The sequence below is a fragment of the Dacryopinax primogenitus genome (assembly GCF_000292625.1).
Source record: "Dacryopinax primogenitus strain DJM-731 SS1 chromosome Unknown DACRYscaffold_20, whole genome shotgun sequence".
Taxonomy (NCBI): Eukaryota; Fungi; Basidiomycota; class Dacrymycetes; order Dacrymycetales; family Dacrymycetaceae; genus Dacryopinax; species Dacryopinax primogenitus.
In genome coordinates this window covers 693,981-707,010 of record NW_024467217.1, presented here as the reverse complement: position 1 = coordinate 707,010, position 13,030 = coordinate 693,981, and the positions used below count along the sequence as shown (strand labels likewise).

Below are 13,030 nucleotides of genomic sequence, written 5' to 3'. Positions count from 1 at the left end.
ACTCACTCACAAGTCCCATGCGCGTGACACTGGTCCCGCCCTTTACTCGGAAGCGGAGATGATGAGACCTTTTTGCTGCTTCTCGTCACTCCTCTCTACCGCTTCTGCCGCTTCTGTCGCCAGGCGGTTTGTTAACACTATAACACTATATTACAATGAGCTATTTAATGGTCAAATTGCTGTGATTCCGAGTCCGGATCACGAAATCCATGAGATACTTATGTCCTTTAGCGATCCCTTTTCTATGATCGTCATTCACTTGATCGCCTTATGATACCCCGTCTTCAGGTAAGCTCAGTCAACCCAGCATGCCACATATAATACATCATGCTAATGCCTAAACCAGTCCATATTTCACTCGTCCGACTGCCAAGTCGTAAGACCTTGCGAGATTGATTGTCCCTGGCGGCGTGTCTGGACTTTTACTCCAATAGCAAGCCGAGACTCCGTCGCCACAACTCTTCAATGCCTGCGACACCTGTGTGGCATACTGACATACATGGCTGACTTGAGAGACACGATTTACTAACTCTGCCTATGGATGGGTCGGTCAGATCTCCCAGTTCTGGCCCCAGGACGCCTTGACTGGCCGCGTATGGTCGCCTACTTGTATCAATGTCCGCAGTCATCCATTCAACGTCGGACTTGATCAAGCAGCGAGGAGCCGCGCGTTTCTACCCCGAAGTAGAACAGTGCCTTCTGAAGCAAGCCTTCGCACACCATCTCACAGCTAACGCGGGACACGCGACTCTTTATCCGAATTCACACACCTGGTGGATCTTGCGGGGTGTTGAAAGATACGAACGTGTGGTAATCGGGCGGCAAGTAGCGTCCAATATTGGACTTATGAAGGGCGCAGGGACATGTATGCGGGTGGATTGTGAGGGACGGGACGAGTTGTTTGATGGCCTTTAGCAAAATAAAGCGCTGCTTGGGGGGCGAGATGTCCGAGCCACTAGCGTAGCCAGGAGATATGTCGTGTGCAAGATGTTTAACATTGACAACAGTTTCTACCATATACGGTTGACGGCTACGCGTATAAGACCGATTTGGTCAGTTTGAAATTGGGACATGGGAAGTGAAGCTTAGAGGAATGGAATGGAATTGGGATAACAGCACAGAGTGGTCGACTGACGATGCAAGTTTGCAAGGCCAGGCTCGAAGGGGAGGAAAAAATAGGAAAAGTGGTACTTTAGGCGCACCCTCGATGTCGTTGACACTAGGTCGCGGCACAGTGCGTTTGGAGAGATCGCAGGAAAGAAACCGACAAACGCGCTTCATCGCGTGATTGGAATGTGCATTCTCGAAACAAAGAAGCAATCGGCGCAAGATTGGAAGTAGAAACTATCAGAAGTTGATCGGTTGCGCTTCAGCCACTAGCGGTGAGGAAGCCGTCCATCTGGGCAATGCCGCGGAGATAATATGACATATCGCCGTTGGACATGACTGGCTCGTGGGCAGATGTGGAAGGCGAAGACAATGGAGAAGCCTCATGGTCCTCTGGGGCTTGCGGCTCGACCTTGAGAACCGTGATGGGCGCGCTCGGTGCAGCGCTCACAGTCTTGCCGTTCGCTTGTACGTTGTTGGCAGAAGGAGGGCGACTCTGTTCTGAGAGCAACTGGAAGGGCTCCAGACGTCCGTCTAAAGGCGTCGCAGGTGGTTCGTCGCGAGTGACGCTGAAAGCGGAGGGAGCGTCTCGTCCAGCGTAGAACGGCGGGGCTGGGGCTTTCCCGACCATCTGCGGATTCATGTAATGCGGGTTAGGGACCTGCATCGCGGTCAGCAACTGGGCTCGTGCTATATCGATGTACTCGCCTGAGCCTCCTGCCTATCGTTCTGATCAGCTTCACGTCTGCGGGACATAGCGGAGTTGCGGTACGCTGGCGCCACTTGAGGATGGCGCTCGTCGTCGTCGTCTGAGTCAGGCTCGCGATAGCGCATGCGCTTACGCTTCGGAGCAGAGGGGTCGGCAAAGTGGCCTTTTCCCTTCATGGCAGCCTCGAGAGCTTCGCCACTGACTCCCTTGTGTACCAATTCGGCCATCTCCGCGCACCGGCGTCTCTCTTGCTCGTCAGCCTCGGGCCGACGGTGCACCTTCCGCCTGTTACCATCGAGGACCGTGTGGTGGACGGTGCGCTGCGCAGGCGCGTAGCGGTAGTTAGGGTACTTCTTCTTGTGTTCGGCCTTCTCGTCGTCGGCCATTTTGTTGAAAGGTTCCCGTTCCTTGGCTGTTAGCTTTTTCCACATCTCGCCAGCAATTCGCGACAAGTTGCGGTGGTCCGGTTCGAGACTGTGAGGGATGGTACCAGAATTGATCAGGTGAGAGCGGAAGAAGATGAACGCGTTCCTGGGGCGAGGGACGTGTTCGCCATCCTTGGTGCGATTGATGGTTTCTCGACGAGGAGGTGGAGATTCGGAGAGTGGGGATGCGTAAGAGCCGTCAGAACGTCCACTGTGTGGGGGTGGATAGTAGTAGGGCATGCCGTAGCCCATCGAGGGGCCGTAGCGTTCATCGTAGTAAGGCGGGCCGCCTGGGTAGGGCATTGGGGGTGCTGGCGGGTACGGGTAGCCATAGCCGTACATTGGCGGGGGTGCAAGAGGGCGATTTGGACCTGTAGAAGGAGAACATGGTGAGTATATGCGCTGGGAGAGGATGTGGCCACAAAAGGGGGGGGGACTTACCGTACATGTGGTTTTGGTAGGCCATGTAGTATTGCTGTTTAGGATAAAGGGTAGATATAAGAACGGAAGTAAGCAACGGGGCCTTGCGGATGTAGAGGGGGAGAAGGAGGTAAAGAAACGGCAGAAGGGGGAGAATGGAAGCAGAAAGGCCAATAAGAATCCTTGCGAAGATCCCGGTAGACAACGGAATGTGATTGGGAGGTGACACGGCCAGGCGTGTGTGGCGGATGCATGGGTAAGGGTGTGACAGGTGTGGCAAAAGGACGCGTGGGGCACGGAGGCAGAGAGAAGACAGGGGGGTCAAACAATATTTAAAGTTCAGCCAACTCACCGCTTGCTGTTGATAGTACAACGCCCACGCCTCTGGCTCGCCTTTCGGACTGGTGGGTCGGCTAGGAACTTCGTCTGGAGGAACCGGAACAAGCTTATATCCGGGTCTCGCCAACTCCCCGGGAGATCGCTCGTCTTGGTCTGGGCGTCTGTAGAACGCGTACGGATGGACAACGCCCGGCGGTGCGGCTGGAGAAGACGCGGAAGGGGATCGGATGTCCCTGTTGCCGTGCGCGCCAAAGGGCCTGCCGACCACGTCCATGGCGCCGAGCTGCCTCATCTGGCCCCGCAATCTATGAATGGGATCAAAAATGAACACACAATCGTTCTTCCACCTATCACGGGAGGAACGGAAGAAATACACTTACTCAGGACTCGTCTTGTGCATTACCTGCGTCAGTCCGCCGTAAAAGGGTTGCTCCATCGACATGCTTCCGTACTCCGTTTGTTGACTCGCGTACGGGCCAACCATACCAGGACCAGGACGGGCCATGTTTGGGACCAGTCCACTACCCCGTCTAGCCTGCCCAGGTGCGTGCCCGAGAAATTCGATGTCGTTTCCTATGACGACTGGACCCTGCGGCGGTATCGGTGGTTTCGCGCTTCGACGCTTGCTGAGTGACACTGTTGGACGACTCATCTCAGGCAATATTCGAGACTCTATCCTTGCCTGTGCTACAGTACTCTGTTCCGAAGGGGTTTCGTCTAGTCAAGCACCGAAATCACCAACGCGATCGGGGAGATCCAGCAGATGTTGCCAGCTAGTCAGCCTTTGATCGTTCCGGGACAAAGAGCTCTGTACTGCCACCGATCTTGCTTGATCTGCCCTGGATGCACACTGTACTGGTGCTAGACGCCGTCGACTTGGTCAAGTCAATCCAGGCAAGAGATCTGCTCAGCGCTGATGAGCCTCCGAGTCGGTCGGTGGAGAGAAAGAAAGAGGAGAGAAGGGAGTTTGCACCCGGGCTGGATGAACATCGAAATTTGATTTCGTCTATTGCTCCGCGCGGAAAAGCGTGCCGAAACGCTGCCATGAATGCGTAGCCAATCGCCCCACGGATCAAAGCTTCTTTGCCCTGCTGGGTTTCAAAGCCGCTGCTCTCGGAGCCAGATGTGACAAGGACCCTTCAAAGATACCGCCTTCGTTCTGCTGATGAATGGGCTTGCCCTTGTGTTCTTCTGGAGGCAAATCCATGCCGACAGCCGGCATGTCCACAAACGGTACTCCATCAGAACAAGTCCGGCGAAGAAAGCGGTGCGGTATTGCAGCGACCGAGCTTATAACCTAGGCAATGTACCACTCGCAGCTCAGTTGGCAGAAATCAACCGTTTGCCCTCCTTCGTGGGTGCGCCAATCTGGCCCCGCTCTTCCCTCCCATGTGGAAGACATCCGTTCTATTCGTTCTGTGCACAGCCTGCTTGGGCAGCTGATCGCTGCTCACGTGAATGTGACAGTGCGGATATTTTGGCTCATCCTTACACGGAAACCTTAAAATTTTGAAGAAGACGACGACGGTGGGTACGATTTCCCCAGCCCGAATGCGTGAGCCATCAGGTGTTAGGCACGCACTCACGTACTCCTAATGGTCATCTCGAGACTGACTCGACCGTGCTATAGCTAGTCGATTCACCAAGTGGATTACCACCAACGATTTCGATGCCTCTTTTCGCTGACTTCCATGGGAGCCGGCACTCCCGATAGCATGAAACTCTCATGGCCTAAAACCCTCACCCTGGTTGGTATTCTGACCGATAGCAAGTCTGCAAAAGCTATGATTGGCTTTCCAACACCGTGACCCCGGCCCAGTCTGACGTCGACCAACTCGCCCGGATCAGATACGCTGTACATACAACCACTGGTTCTTGTCTCTGGTACGACGGAAGGATCCCGTTTCCGTTATGCGGTCAAGCACCCAGCTGCTCAAGCTTTCATGACTTGAGAACATTCACCAGCCCTCTTTTCCATCACTAAGGGAACGATCCAGAGACAAAGCAGCGCGTTCCAACAGCTAACCGGACGAGAACACCCCATAATCCCGTGATGAATAATTCTTATCATTTGTCTTCATCTACCAAAACTCGGTACATGAGAACCTTCGACTTATGCTCAGTTCTACACAAACTCGTAATACACCTTGACATCAGATGCATCTATTCAAACCCGCACTGTGCATCGCTCTACGTTCTAGATCAACCCGAGTCGCACTGCGAGACCAGTGTATGATACCGGATCGCCCACCGGCAGCCAATGGCTCTGCTAAGCGTTATTCATCGAATTAGCTATCTTCCCTCCCTGTACATCGTCAGCTCAAACGCCGCACACGCCAACAAAACCAAGTACGCACCCAAGCGTTCGCCCCCAAATTCCCGCAAAACCCTTTTCCCCCTCCGGCGACACACATCCCGCCCTGTAGCCCGGCTGCACATTTCCCGCCAGCGAGGGAGGTGCCGTCTATTATCCATCTACGACCGCATACTAGTCAGCACGCACGACGCACGCATGAGGCAGAGGCAAGAGGACTAACGGGAGATAAAATAGCGCGCTGTCGTTCTGCACCCCGGGCCCTGCAGGAGGGAGAGGGAGTAAGAACGCCGGCTCGTGCCCCAGAGAGCGGCGGGCGATCCCTTCCTCCCACTCGTCCCCCTTCCCTTTCGCCGCCGCACGGCGGAGCGCCTCCCCGCGCTTGGCGATGTCCATTTCCCTTTCCTGGCGTGCCTTGGCACACTGAGAATGCGAGATGACAAGAATGGAATTATGTTCGCTCGCATGGGAGAGCGGGGCGTCCTTCTCGTCCGGAGCCAGGTCTGCCCGTGTGGGGCGAGGTACCCCGCTCGCTGAGCCGGGCGCGTTCGCCCCTGGGAGGGAGGCGGTGCTCCGGGCGCTTGCTGCGCTGTCTGACCGCCCGCGGAGGGGGAGAAGAGTGGCCCGGATGTTGGAGAGAGAGGTCCGGTCGACGAGTTTTGATGCTGTGCTGGGAGGACAGCCGCAGTAGCTGTAGGGGACGCCGAACCTTGCCTGTGTACGTTAGCCACTCCCGCAGCGCGGGGGGAAGACGAACTATCTCAGCGAACCTTCCACAACCTGCCAGTAGCGTCAAACCCTTCCCCTAAAACCCCCTCCTCTACCTTATCCTCATGCTCTACCACCCTCCCCACGAGCCCAAACACGTCCCTCCTATACCTTCCCGGACTGAGCATAAGTGTATGCCAAGCCAGGTCGATATCCAGCGTCGGGACGAGGAACGCCGCCGGGTGGAGGGAGAGGAGGTCGAGCCAGGCGTGAAAGCGGGCTATAGCGCGCAGGAGGGGAGTGGGGTCGGCGGCAAAGCGCGCTGGGGTGAGCCAACCGAGAGAGTACAGTGCGCGGATGAACGTCCCCTGCCTGAGGGTCTGGTTTGGGTTAGCGCATCCCGAGCCTGGGGGTTACAGGACCGACGCACCGCCCCGACCAGATCTACAGACGCGACTCCAGGATGCCGGTACATGCTGAACACCCTGCGTACTCTGGGCGGGGTGGGCACTTGGCTGAGCATGCTCATCCCCGTCCGGCAGCAGAGCTCGACTTTGAGCATGTTCCAGCCTACTTGCTGGCCGATCCACGTTGCGGGCTTGGACTTGCACACGGCGGAGAACCACTGGCGCATAAGGAGTTAGCGATGTTCTTTGGAGGGGGGGGAGGACGCACGTTAAATAGCCGCTTATTGTACGCCAGGGACTTTTCGTAGTTTGGCATCCCCGTGACAGGGTCGAGCAGCGTCCCGGCCGAGAAGTTGTTCCCTGGCTCTTGGATCCATTTCTCTAGGTCGTTACACAACCTCCTTACTCCGAGGGACTCGCGGTTGAACTTGAGCGCACAGGATGGGCAAGTGGCAGTGAACGCTGGTTGTGCGTATCCTTCTTCTGAGGGAGCGAGCCATGGCACGTTTACGAGGGTAGCACACTGCGGGCAAGAGGTCTTTGCGCGTTCTGTCCCTGTGACGCTGAGGCCTGCGTCCCATGGTAGGTCTGTGAGATGTTCGAAGAGTGCTTGGGTCTCCGGGTGAGGGTCGAGAGGGAGGAGAGAGGAAGGATCGAGTGCTGCTGACAGGCGTGAAAGTGGGAATGGGCCTGCGTGTAAGAGTGGAGCGAGGCGTGAGAGCGTGTCTTCGAGGTATATTCGTGGGTTCTATTGAGTGTGAGTAGTGCACGTATTGAATACAGTAGAATGAGTGACGCACGAGACAGTATGAATGCCATATCATCCCCACGTCTAACGGTGGAATTTCCCTCTCTCCCAATAGTCCTTCTGGTCTTCCATCACGAGAAATCACACCTTCATACCACGCATCGAACCTGTACGCCGCTCTAGCAACATACGTCCCCCACTTGGCGTCATCTGACAGTCCCAGCCCATCCCATGCAGGGCAAGCGAGTACGTCGACTCTCCTCTTATGGAAGGCAGCGATGATGCGTATATGCGCTTCTACCTCACCCAGACTGACGAGGGGAGGCGTGTCACCATTCCCTACAGGGAACGTCGCTGGGAGCGCGGTAGGATACCCCGGGGGTGCGGAATGGTCCGAGGGTGGGACGGCGTACGACGCTGTGGTCGGAATGGATGACAGCGGAATTCCGATATTCGCATATGCCTCCGGGGTGGCATATGCCGGTGGTCCATCTGTCGCTGTCGATTTCTCCCCGTTCGAAGGAGTGGCCATCTTGACCAGAGACTGAGGTGCCCGATCGATCACCCGTCATCCCATCTCGTAATCCTGCACTGCCACCCACTCGGCACAAAGATATGGCAACAACTTGATCACTTCTTTGTCCCACCGTCATGCAGAACTCAATCTCGTCGTGAGTCATCCTTCTTCTCATAGTAATCACCGTACAAGAATAATACTAACCCATTTAATCGATTCTCACCCTTCGACAAGCTTCCCTCCGAGCTCATAATCTACATATTCTCGTTCGCTGTCCATGCCCCTCCTCATCACCGTGACCACTGGCAGCTGCAGACCGATCCGCCCGCATCCCCTCCCCCTAGATCGCCCACCCTCAGCACCCTCAGCGCCATCAACACCCGATTCCGCCAACTAACGCTCAACACCCCCTCTCTCTGGACACACATCACCCTCCCTCTCCCGCTCGACATCTTCAGCCTCTTCGTTGCCCGTGCCCAACCGCACAAACTAGATCTCACGATCCACCCCGGCGAGATCCCGCTCTCCGCCCTCCTCGCCCTCAGGCAACATCTCCAGTCACACTCTGTTCTCTCCCTCTGTCAAAGTCTTACAGTCACGAAATGCGCGCATTTCCTTCTTCCGGAAATTCTTGCCCTCCCTTGGCCCCTGCGTGCGCTGGATATCGAGCTCTGCGCATTTGATGATGATTACGACTGTCCTGCACCGCCGTACGACGACGAGTGGTGTGTTGACCTCCTCCGCGGGCGGGGAGAAGAACTGCACGATCTCAGGCTTTTGGACGTACCCTTCAACTGGACCCGGCTGGCCCTCCGAGACTTGCATATCCTCCACCTCACATTCCCGAGCGCGACATGGGCTGTCGTCTTACCCAGTATCCAGCAGTTCCTGGATACGCTCTCCTCCCTCCCCTTGCTCACCCAGTTAATGTTAGACAACCTCAAGTTCGAGGAGACAGTGAACGGGACGCATGTCCCTTTCCACACTAAACGCGCAATAGTGCACCTCCCTGCGCTAAGGAACGTCTCCCTCTGCGGACCGACACTACACCACCTCCGGCTCTTCCTTCCCTTCCTCCGCCCCTCCCCCAGCTGCGCGCTCCACCTCCTCACAGCGAGGACACACATCGCCTCAGACCTCTTTGTCCCCCTCGCCCCCACCTTCTTCGGCCGTATCACCCACCTCTCCCTGTGTGGAATAGGCGACCAGACACCGGCGAGCGCCGCCCAGGTCGTCTTCGCAGAACATGACTTCTTCGTCTTAGGAGAAGAGGTGATCCTCCGCTCAGTACGGCAGATGCCCCAGCTCAAGTGGCTCACAGTGGACCTGCTCAGGCTACCGGACTCGCTCTTCCGCCAGCTCTCTAGACCCGCGGGCACCGACCCCCCAGCACCGGGATTAGAGGGTATCCGGATCCTCCGCTCGCACGGGTTTGGCGCTGATCAGTTGGGAAGGATGATTTTGAGTCGGAGGGGGATGAGGTATGTGTCTGTGGAGATGTGCCCTGAGGTTGGGGAGATCCCGCTTTGGGAGGGGGTGAGTAGGGAGTGGCCCTTGGCGGAGGAGGAGGACGATTGGTAGCGGATGAGGATAAGCTGAGGGTGATCGGCAGACTCAGCACATACTTCGGTAGGAGGCAGGGAGTTTGACGTACATTCTGTATACTAAGACGGGGTGGGGTGAAATAACTGGAAATGGCATTACATTGCACATCTTTGTTGTTACAGGTGATATCACATCTGTCTATGGGGATTCAGGAACACGTGGGTACATGAGTGGGATCAGAGGATAATGATGTGATGAAATGGATGCGAGAGTAGCAGTAGGAGTGGCAGTACGGGAGTGAAGGGAACAACAGTCCAAGAAGACAAAAGACAAAAGCAACACTATGGCGTCTGCGCCTCCAGGTCCTTATGCGACTTCTTCGCTTCCTTCCTCGCCTTCCTCTCTTCCATAAACTTGTGCCCCGCAGCCTTCAGCGCAGCATCATCGTCCCTCCTGAGCGAATGATGCTGTATCATCGTAAACGAGACGATAGCCATGAGGCACGCGTTCCCCAGCAGCATCCAGAATACCGTCCGGAACCCGCCTTGGTAGGCGTCGATAATCCTCGTCCTGGTGACAGGGTCGATATCGGGCAGGGTATGGACGCTCGGGGGGTTGTTGAGGATCTGGGTGATGAGCCCTTGGCTCAGACCGATACCGTTCACGGATTGGTTGATTATGGCGGAGCCGATGGCGAGGAAGATCGTACCGGCGAGCAGACGGACAAAGTTGCGGAATCCGGTGGCTACGGATACTTCGTGGCGCGGGACGGCCTACGGTATGTCAGAGGAGATCGGAGTCTGTTGAGAAAGCACTTACGCCCTGAAGAGCGGAAAGAGTGGTTTGGAAGATGCAGCCGGCTGCAATACCAGAGAGTGCTCTAATTTGGAGATCAGCTTGAGGACGATTCGGAAAAACATGGAAACGTACTCGTAGCCGAGAACGGTAGAGATCGGCGTGCTCGTGCCGATTGTGGTAAACAGGCCCATAGCGACGCACATCATGCACACGCCTAGCCAGATCTGTGGGCGGTAGATGCCGTACATTGCGATGACTAGTCGGTGTCAGACGATTCAGCGGCCTTCAGGAAGTAGGAAGCTTACTTTGGGCACAGATTAGCACCGTAGGTGCGATAACACAGATATAAGGAAGCAGCATGAGACCGCTACGCAGAGAAGACAGTCCGTAGACCACTTGGTACCACTGAGGGATGTAGAAGAGTAGACAGTATTGCAGGCCTCCCCTGTGCGTACGTCAGATCAGGGAGCGGCGGATGAAAATGCAGAAACTTACATGCAAGTGGTCTGGATGATGACACCGACGACGGTGCGGTACTTGAAGATGGATACTAATATAGTGTTGAGCATCCTGTCGGGTTCGAGCATAGATGGCAACTTACTAGGTACGATGGGGATCCGTGGCACGTACGCCTCGAAAACCATGAATGCCGCCATGAGGAGCACGCCAACAACCATGGTCACGATGACTGGTGCGGACACCCAGGCATAGATGACACCACCCCAGTTCAAGCCGAGCTAAAATTAGGGTAAGAAGCGGATTGCCCTGTGGAAGAGTATCACATACCAGGAGCATGACACAGCCGGCGAGAATCAAGAGACAGCCGATCCCGTCAATTTGGAGGATCTTGTCTGTTGTACAACACAGGCATGGTCAATGACTCTGGGCCTGAGGGAGCAGGAAGTGCCTACTCTTGACATGTCCCGTGACGTGCTTCAGAGGAAGGATCTTCCATACAATGACAGTGGCAAGTGCAGACATGATGACGCAAAGCCAAAAGATCCATCTGAAAGGGTGTTCAACCAAATGATCTCTTGAATCAAAAGGACATGGAAACGCACCTCCAGTTGATCATCGCCAGCTCTCCGCCGAGCAGCGGGCCGACGCCTGAGCTGACGGCAGCGATGATCTCGAAGATACCTTGGTATTTGCCACGATCGCGGAGGGAAACCACGTCCGATATGATGATCAGGGCAAGATTCTGCGGAAGAAGTCAGGGACGCGTAAAAACTAAGCATGTCAATCCCGACTCACGATCAGGCAGCCACCACCGATGCCGGCCAACTACACGTAAATAGCAGAAAGAAACACAATCAGTCTCCTATTACGTATGCGCGTCCCGCAGGGCGTGTAAGACAAGCAAAGCGAGCGCACAGCACGGAAGACTATCATCTGCGTCGTCGTCTGGGCGACGGCACACGCAAGTGAGAAGAGCCAGAATTCGGCGAGACAAAAGAGGAGGACGACTTTGCGTCCAAAGATGTCCGAGAAGCGCGAAGAGAGTGGAGTCACGGCACACGAGACCAGCAAATAGGCGGTGATGATCCAGGCTTGGGCAGGTCCGCTATTCAGTGCGGCGGACACGATCGGGAGTGACGTAGCCATCATGGTCTGCGAGACGGGTAAGAGTCCGGAGAAAGCGGAGGGGATATATTTAGGCGCACCTGCTCGAGGAACGAGCATGTCAGGGCCACACCCAGTCCAAGGAAGACAATAACAACTTGCTTGGTCGGGAGGAAGTTCGACTGATCCTGTAGGAGGATGCCACCGTCCCTCTCCTTGCTTGGAGTAGGGTGTTCGCTGGGTGGGGTGCTGGGGCTGTCAAGAGTTGGCTTCGTAGACGCCTTCATGCTGAACCCTCGGGGGCGGAGGGACAGATAATCCAGCTCGCTGCCCTTCTCGATGTTGGTAAGCACAGAGAGCTTGTCACCAACGATGGCGGGCTTGGGGCGCACAACACCGGCGTCGTCGGTATCCGTGCCTACAGACGTGCCAGCTTCAATATTGAAGGCCTCAGGCCCATGGATATTTACGTCGTGCAAGGTGGGAGAGATTTGAGGGGAGAGAGGTGACGTGAGCTCAATCGACTCCGTCCCGGCGGAGCCGTTAGGCTCGGGGTTAATCGCTATATGCAAAGGCATTCTTGTTGCGATAAAGAGGGAATGAGAGAGACAAAAATGGAGAGAAGAGACGAAAGGTGAACACGCAGAGCCAGCAAATGATCGTGTTTCGCGGGCATGCGACAGCCAGAGGGGATGATAGGGAGGGAATGCAAGCAAGGCAGGAGTTTATAGCAGCGCAAAGCAGCTCAGAACTCTTCCGGCATCCTCACGGCTAGCAGGTGTAATAAAGAGCCGTGTGGTGTCGCAGTTCGGAGCTCGCAGCCATATCTGTCCAGTCCAGGCGCAGTGCACGGGGCCGCTCCCCGTGGAGAGAAGAGTGCGCAAGATCGGGCCGAGACCACAGCGTTCCAATGTTATTGTCCCCCAGAGAATTAATGCAGCAGCGGCGTGTTGTTGGTCCCCTCAGCCCATTCGCAGGTTGACCAACACCGTGTCATGTCATAGGCTGAATTCGCGAGTGGATTCTTCGGGTTCTCTCCCGCTTGGGTCTCTACGACCGGGGCCCATCAAACTTCTGACAGTCCAGCCCCCGGAATTCCCGTGCCAGACGGCCCAGGTTTCTATGCGCCAATCTACAGACTATGGGACAGAGCGAAGTGGAGGGTTACTCCGAGCGGTCAAGAGGCCAGGCGGAACACCAGGGGGTCAAAGACAGTCCGAAGCACCGAAAAATTATGATGGTGCGGGACGAGGGTCATGCCCGATGCCGGCCGGGCGGCAGAAGCCCTTATTGGGAGCATAGCCACCGTGATGATTACTTCATCACAAACGGTCGAAGACTTTCTCCAGTGTTCTGTAATAATGAATAGACCAGAGGGCGAGGCTCAGTACTATCACAGAATATTCATGACACCCCCCCCCCCCCCCCCC

General features: G+C 55.9%; 6 protein-coding genes across 6 annotated transcripts; 3 read left to right on the top strand and 3 right to left on the bottom strand.

The window, feature by feature from the left end:
• Positions 1-409: 409 nt before the first annotated feature.
• DACRYDRAFT_24733 (uncharacterized protein) lies at positions 410-968 on the top strand. The gene has a single exon (XM_040773824.1). It carries the CDS (start codon positions 616-618, stop codon positions 913-915), a length of 300 nt encoding a protein of 99 aa, XP_040625179.1. The 5' UTR covers positions 410-615; the 3' UTR covers positions 916-968.
• A 23-nt stretch (positions 969-991) lies between these two features.
• DACRYDRAFT_24732 (uncharacterized protein) lies at positions 992-2,612 on the bottom strand. The gene is made up of 2 exons (XM_040773823.1): positions 1,816-2,612; positions 992-1,768 (listed from the first exon to the last, which is right to left on the bottom strand). The coding sequence occupies exons 1-2, from the start codon at positions 2,581-2,583 to the stop codon at positions 1,370-1,372; spliced, it is 1,167 nt and encodes a 388-aa protein (XP_040625178.1). The 5' UTR covers positions 2,584-2,612; the 3' UTR covers positions 992-1,369.
• A 990-nt stretch (positions 2,613-3,602) lies between these two features.
• DACRYDRAFT_24731 (uncharacterized protein) lies at positions 3,603-4,465 on the top strand. Its single transcript, XM_040773822.1, has one exon. The coding sequence runs from the start codon at positions 3,844-3,846 to the stop codon at positions 4,054-4,056; it is 213 nt and encodes a 70-aa protein (XP_040625177.1). The 5' UTR covers positions 3,603-3,843; the 3' UTR covers positions 4,057-4,465.
• A 534-nt stretch (positions 4,466-4,999) lies between these two features.
• Positions 5,000-7,650, bottom strand: DACRYDRAFT_24730 (uncharacterized protein). The gene is made up of 6 exons (XM_040773821.1): positions 7,230-7,650; positions 6,698-7,177; positions 6,453-6,647; positions 6,085-6,402; positions 5,358-6,028; positions 5,000-5,305 (listed from the first exon to the last, which is right to left on the bottom strand). The coding sequence occupies exons 3-5, from the start codon at positions 6,495-6,497 to the stop codon at positions 5,489-5,491; spliced, it is 903 nt and encodes a 300-aa protein (XP_040625176.1). The 5' UTR covers positions 6,498-6,647; positions 6,698-7,177; positions 7,230-7,650; the 3' UTR covers positions 5,000-5,305; positions 5,358-5,488.
• A 178-nt stretch (positions 7,651-7,828) lies between these two features.
• Positions 7,829-9,275, top strand: DACRYDRAFT_111249 (uncharacterized protein; the record flags this gene model as incomplete). Its single annotated transcript, XM_040769199.1, has 2 exons — positions 7,829-7,848; positions 8,063-9,275. The coding sequence occupies 2 exons, from the start codon at positions 7,829-7,831 to the stop codon at positions 9,273-9,275; spliced, it is 1,233 nt and encodes a 410-aa protein (XP_040625175.1).
• Positions 9,276-9,399: 124 nt separating this feature from the next.
• Positions 9,400-12,709, bottom strand: DACRYDRAFT_24728 (MFS general substrate transporter). The gene is made up of 12 exons (XM_040773820.1): positions 11,702-12,709; positions 11,412-11,648; positions 11,292-11,321; positions 11,099-11,238; positions 10,949-11,043; positions 10,824-10,888; positions 10,639-10,774; positions 10,533-10,587; positions 10,343-10,482; positions 10,170-10,293; positions 10,059-10,119; positions 9,400-10,012 (listed from the first exon to the last, which is right to left on the bottom strand). Exons 1-12 carry the CDS (start codon positions 12,176-12,178, stop codon positions 9,581-9,583), a joined length of 1,992 nt encoding a protein of 663 aa, XP_040625174.1. The 5' UTR covers positions 12,179-12,709; the 3' UTR covers positions 9,400-9,580.
• Between the last annotated feature and the right edge of the window lie 321 nt (positions 12,710-13,030).